This window comes from Sinocyclocheilus anshuiensis, unplaced genomic scaffold (assembly GCF_001515605.1).
Source record: "Sinocyclocheilus anshuiensis isolate Anshui unplaced genomic scaffold, SAMN03320099.WGS_v1.1 scaffold284, whole genome shotgun sequence".
NCBI classification, from domain to species: Eukaryota; Metazoa; Chordata; class Actinopteri; order Cypriniformes; family Cyprinidae; genus Sinocyclocheilus; species Sinocyclocheilus anshuiensis.
Window position 1 is genome coordinate 1,798,690 of NW_015554266.1, and position 6,728 is coordinate 1,805,417.

The following is a 6,728-nucleotide window of genomic DNA, read 5'->3' on the forward strand; positions in this document are numbered from 1 at the left end:
AGCAGCATCATATGACCCCTTTAAAAGCTGAAGAATTCCAAAGGAACTCCGTTATTTTGACAGCAAAATACAACAAAGAATATCGTTTACATGTAGCACGCATAGGTAGCGCGTCAATTCTCTCCCTCTCTCGCTGCGTGTGTGTGAAACAAAGCGACGGTGAGTCGTGCGCCTTCACACTAGAGTTTACGGGATGTTAAATACAGGTGCGCTGCACATCCATTCAGATGAACTGAAAAACAGCACAGATCGCTTGACGGAGAGTGAAACTCTGATGCGCTCAGTCAGAGAGTGTTCGGCGAGTGAAAATATATCGGAGCTAAACTTATACTTAGCCTCCAACTCACACACCGGCGAGTAAAATCTGAGAATTTATTAGCCAGTGGCTAATATTAGACATCGTTTAGTCGCCCAGAGTAAGATTTAGTCGCATATGCGAGTGATTTACTCGCAATGTAGAGGGTTGTATGATTTTCAAAGCTGCTACATAGTAACGACTTTCTACTTCGAGGACCTTGATAGAAATGTAGTGGAGTGAAAAGTACAATATTTGTCTTTCAAATGTAGTGAAGTTAAAGTCACAAGTTCCCAGAAAAAAATAATACTCAAGTAAAGTACAGATACTCAAAAAGTGTACTTAAGTACAATACTCAAGTAAATGTACTTAGTTACTGTCCGGCTCTGTCTATAAGGCAGTGTGCTCCAAAACAGTGACAAAATTCACATTTAGAAGATAGAAGCATTCCAAGCTTGCAGTTCGTCACTTCCGCCAAAACGGCTCAACAATTGTTTTGACGTCACATTGTACTTCAGCTTCTCATCAAACTTTCTGTCCAATCAAATGCTCTCAAATGCTTTCCAATGTAGCGTAACAGATTTCTGTGGCTGCCTCAGTTCAATCATTAGCGATTTGTAAGTGTTAAGTATTAAATCAATTTGATTCATCAATTGATTAAACAACCTATTTTCAGTTTTGGTTTTCTGTTAAATTTCAACTTTAATTTCAGTTTCAGTAAATAATTATTTTGGTGCATCATTAATTTGACTTCTGGAGCCCCACTGTTGAACACTATTGCAATATAATTACAAAGCACTAAGCTAAAAAGGATTGCTTCCTAGAGACTCGTACTAAATCAAAAAACAAAATACTATGCTGGCATAATGGTGCAGTGTGGTAACAGAAGGTAAGACTTTGACATTTACCCCAGCACTGAATGACAGATAATTAAATCCATGAAATTCATGATAACTAAACCCTTTACTGATCAAATACAGCGAATCTTTTGAGCTCCAGCTGACAGCGGTCATATCCGGCCCCCACATCCGAACCTCTAAACGTCCGTCTAGCTCACAGCACAAATGTAAAAGAGAAGGCCCTGGCCTGCGCAGTGAGTAGTGTGAGAGGAGGAAGGGAAGAGACCTGTCACTGACCCTGTGGGTGGGTTAAAAATAACCCAGACTGTCTCACTCTCTGTAAGGCAGTGATCAGGTGCCACAGTCCGTCTGACTGTCACCCCAGCCCTTATGTTAGTGCACATATATATCAATCAATGCACAGCTGTGACTAAAACCAAACCAACATTTGAGCTGCGTTGATTCGGAACACACCTACACTGTAAAAAAGATTTTTCAAAACTGTAAATAAAACAAAGATTACTGGAGTACGTTTTACAGGACAATGCTTTTTAAATCTTTCTATCATTCATTTAATCAATGTGTTACTTGTTTCTTTGTAATTATTAGTGAAATGTTCTATCAATTTTTGAGTGAAAATTAATTCCAATTCATTTAAATGCTGGAAATTCTGGTCACATTTTCGACACCCAACTATTTTGATGATTTGAAACATGCCTACGGTGCCCAAAAACGCCTATGGCATGAACCAAAGCTCACTAGGGTTGAGGGTGTTTTGCCCCAAAATACTGCTGATTCAGAACAGGCCCATGAAGAGGAAATACTGAGAATTCTAGTCGAGTTTGAGACTCAAACCGCTGCTCTTTCTAAAAGTGCCTATGATTTAGAACACACCAATGATTTCATGCTTACCATGTCTAGGTGGGCAGCGGTACACTAAGTTTGAGACAATGTTCAAAAAATGGTGCTGATTCAGGATAAACCTATGATTTGATGCCCCAATCAGCACAATAGGTTGGACACCTATGATGCCCCAAACTAGTGCCGATTGGGGATGTGTCAGTGATATGAAGCCCTAGGTACTCAGGTCACTAGCTTGACAATATGCTGCACAAAAATGCAGCAGACTTAGAAAGCACTGATATCCAACAGTGCTGTCCTGTACGCTGCTCACAAAGTTTTGAGACTATTATGCCAAAAACAGTTGCTGACTCGGGATGAGCATATATATGGTCCCCACACACAATGTCTAGGTAGACAGCTCATTACCTTTGAGACTATTATACCCAAAATGCCTGCTTACTCGTGGTACTCTTATGACGCTGCAGAACCAGAACACAACTATAATCTGATATCAACGAGCCAATGTTATGAGGACCAAAAATTGTGCTGATAATGATGACTAGGTAGACAGCTTACAAGGTTTGAGAATAATACACTCCAGAATACTTCATATTCATAATTCAACTAATATATCTAATCATATTAGGTGTGGTGATATATATAGAGAGAGAGAGAGAAACAGATTTTTTTTTTTCCAAGATGGACAGCTCTATGACATAATCCCCAAAACAGCTGCTAACTCAGGATGTGCCAATATTATGATTTCCAAAAATGTTGTCTCGCTAGGTTTGGGACTATGACATTTCAAAACCTGCTTAACCAAAATGTGATCACCTATAAAGTGATGACAAAAACGCTGCGGATTTGGACCAATAAATTCAGCTAAAAACAAAAAGACCAGATAGACAGTTTATAGGTTTAAGACTATGGTGTCCCAAATTACTGCAGATTCAGAATTCACCTACAACATCATGCCATTAAAATGCTGTCTATGTAGTCATCACATTAGCCTGGAGACTATCCCTTAAATTGTGCTGGTGATTTGGTATACGTATGTGTTATGATGCTAAATAATAATAACACTACTAATGTCGAGATGGGTAACTCGCAAGCTTTCACATTATGCTTTGACGCCCAAATCTGCTGCTGATTCGGGATGCGCCTATATGTTACAATGCCCCCCAAACGCGGTCCAGGTAGTCAGCTCTCTGACGAGCGTTTGAGACACAGCCCCTGTCAGTCTGTGTGTGAGTGGCTACTGACCCGCTCTCTCTCATCACGTTCCCGTCCCCGCAGTCACAGGCCCCGCCGGCCTGACTCCGGAACATGTTAAAATCGTGGCCCGTGTGGTCGCCGTTATTGAAGCACTCCGCGCATAACGACATGCACGGCGAGATGCCGCAGGTCCGGCAGCGGTACGCCACGAAGTTGGCAGTCCACACCAGCCCGCAGAGGGTGGCGTTATCGTAGGATCGGACGGCCCGGCAGAACTCGTCGAAGCCGTCGCCTCCTGCTAACAGCCATTTACACCAGTCCAGCGCCTCCGGGTCCGAGCCCCGCTCGGCGTTCAGCACGCTATCCAGCAGCTCCTGCAGCTGCCGCAGCCCCGAGCTGTTGTCAGTCCTCTGGAGGTCAGCCTTCAGATGGGCGGCGGTGGATTTCTTGTCCCGGCGCAGCAGCGACGCCGCCATCATGCGCTACGGGTTTGTTGTGCTCACTTTATTTTGGTTGTCTCGTTGCTGTGATCGCGGCGCTTCTCGCGAGGTCTTGTTGCTACGGCTCTCTTGCGAGTCTCGCGAGAGTGGCTCAAGAGTGGCGTGAAATGAGGAACTAAAATAGGCAGCGATTTGCAGAAATTACCGTGACATTTAGCAGACGTTTTTTTAGTAAGAAACAGCGCAGGCAATTTATAATAAAGGAGGTAACAGTATTTGCAGTGCCATGCGTTTTTAAGAAGCTATAGTACAATACAAGTTTTGAAAAATTGCAGTGAACCTTTTGTTTAAAAAATCGTCTCTGTAACTGATCAGATAAAATGGGTCGAAAGGAATTTTGATTCCTAATTTAACTTCCCACTGTGTCTTTTCAATTCATAATAATTATCAATTCATTCTTATATTACTGTAATTTATTGACGGTAACGTCACGTGGTACCTGTTACTTTTCTCAGCGCTGTAAATAATGGACCAATCAGCTGTTTGAGATTAATGAGGTTAGAGTAATGATTTAAGCGAGATTACTGGGTCAAATTTCAATTTGGATGACTGGTACTCCTATTTGTAATTAAGAGTTTTATACGATTATGCTTTTTAGTGTACACGTTTCTACAATAAGGCACAAACGTCCTAATATTTGAAAGCGTTTCAATGGAGGATTCCGTTTTCTGAGCCGACAAGCGCCTTCTGGAGGAATGTCATTCTCATACAAAATGAGCCCGGTGTTTCTCGCGAGGTTTTGTAAGCGTACTTGGTGTAGTTCGTGTTTTTCTCGCGATGTTTTGTCGTTAGATTTCTACACGGTGTGGGGTGGGTCAGGTGGCAGGGTGAGATTTGCTTATCTGACAAAAGCACGCTGGTTACTAAGACTAATTTGGTCGAATATCTTGATATATTATTACTCAATGTCACTAGTAAACAAGTCTTTATGACTCAACAAAAATACTTTGTGTTTGTCCACTAGGCATCATTCATCTTCTTTTGGTTCAGGTAGAAGGATGTCAGATGACACAAACCTTACCAGTGTGAGGTACCTTATATTTATTTATCACCATAAACAAAATTAAGCCTAATTTTAGGGCTGTTTTGCACTTTGTGACATTACTTTGATACACACATACTACCAGTGTTGGGGGTAACGCATTACAAGTAACGCGAGTTACGTAATCAGATTACTTTTTTTCAAGTAACAAGTAAAGTAACGCATTACTTTTTAATTTACAAGAGAATATCTGAGTTACTTTTTCAAATAAGTAACGCAAGTTACTTTTTTTTTCCCAATTTATTGATTGACAGCTCTCCTGTCCCCATGTTGAGAGAAATCAGAAGATGTTACTGTAGTTCAAAATAAATATTAATATGCATTAATTCATCTCACTCACTCACTCACAAAAAAAAACACAGATTCAGTATTCCTCAAAATTAATAAAAATAATTTAACTCAGAATATGATGCAAACCTGCTTAACCAATGTCTTTGCTTCAGACCTTCGATGATCCAAAAATTACTATAGACAAACATTTGTGTGTCTTTGTTTATTGCTGAAGTGTTGATCTTTCTTCTTCTGCATTCTACTGTACGGACATAAATTTACTTTCCCTTCAGCCTGAGGCTTATTCATTTCACTTTTGGTGTGAAAAGGCTTTTATATTTGCCAAAAATAGAACTTTTTTATTTTAAAAACAAACAAGCAAGCCCTGTCCAGATTTAAAAAGTAACGCAAAAGTAACGTAACGCATTACTTTCCATAAAAAGTAACTAAGTAACGTAATTAGTTACTTTTTTATGGAGTAACGCAATATTGTAATGCATTACTTTTAAAAGTAATAGTGCCGCAGTGCGTCCCAATTTGCATACTATCCATCCTAAATAGTATACGAAAATTGGATTAGTATCTCCCAATTCTATATTGAAATAAGTATGCCAAAGATTCCCGGATGGTCTACTACTTCCGGTTAGAATTTGAAGTGCAGATCGATGCACACTCTAATGGCTAATATTGCCCACAACACATTGTGTGTTGGACGAGGATTCGATTAGAACTACAAACCAAGCAACAACCTTCCGGTCTCTTGAATCCAAAAAGGAAGTGATTTAACCTGCAATTCATCGACTGGCCACTAGAGACAGGCTCCAAAAGACCCCATAGACCCCCCATGTTAAAATGTCCAACTTTACAGCAGAAAAAAAAATATGTTTACAGCCTGGTACAAAAAGTGGTTTTGGTGTATATAGCTAATTTTGCCCTTCAGGACAACTGTGAGGGGGGTCATTTTTTTTATAACTCATCCATTTAAATTATATTAAGCCATAAAGTTCTGCATAATTAAGGGTGTGGCCACTTGAGTGACAGGTGGATTGCCGCTGCTGTCACTACTAGCCATTTGTCTGCTGTCTGTTAGCCGTCACGTCATCTCAGCTAATTCCAGATAGCGAAACCAAGTATATGTGTGTGTGTGTGTGTGTGTGTGAGAATGCTTGAGACTTGAGAGCCCTGATAATATCAATAACAGATAAATTGTAATTTCAAGTTTTGTTGTGTAGTTTCAGGTTAATTTACCTCAAGAGTAAGCTGGAAACGTTCAAATATCAGCCGCCAATATCTTCCATCCCAACCGCCAATGCCCCTGACTAGCGACTTCTTTGCTACCAGTAGCATATAGCATTCCTTAGCCTGAGCTAACTTGATCACGTCAAGCTAGGCGGGTGTGGTTTCAACAACTAGGCACCTCAGCTCCACCCACGTCCCGCCTCTTTGCCCATTTTCGATTTTACTGGGAGTGATGTGCTGCCAAGATGGCGACGGCTGGCTCCGCCCACTTTGGGCTTCAAAAATGCACTTCAGAAACCTACAGTCTATGCTACAAACATGCATAAAAAATGTAAAAAAAAAAACTACAAACATGGCGGATATGCGAGACTGACGGGCAGGTGGAGAAAGGGGTTTAAAGGGGTCATAAGATGCGATTTCAGTTTTTCCTTTCTCTTAGGAGTGTTACAAGCTCTTGGTGCATAAAGAAGATCTGTAAAGTTGCA

General features: G+C 40.7%; 1 protein-coding gene across 2 annotated transcripts in view; it reads right to left on the reverse strand.

Annotated features, from left to right (window-relative positions):
* LOC107671306 (E3 ubiquitin-protein ligase UBR3-like) overlaps nucleotides 1-3,736 on the reverse strand; it is a 66,826-nt gene extending 63,090 nt beyond the window's left edge. Inside the window, exon 1 of one of the 2 annotated variants that reach the window (XM_016464198.1) lies at nucleotides 3,241-3,736. In XM_016464198.1, coding sequence (XP_016319684.1) covers nucleotides 3,241-3,671 — 431 coding nt within the window. In that variant the 5' untranslated portion in view covers nucleotides 3,672-3,736. The remainder of the gene's footprint in view (nucleotides 1-3,240) is intronic. The other variant, XM_016464197.1, reaches the window with a different exon arrangement.
* Between the last annotated feature and the right edge of the window lie 2,992 nt (nucleotides 3,737-6,728).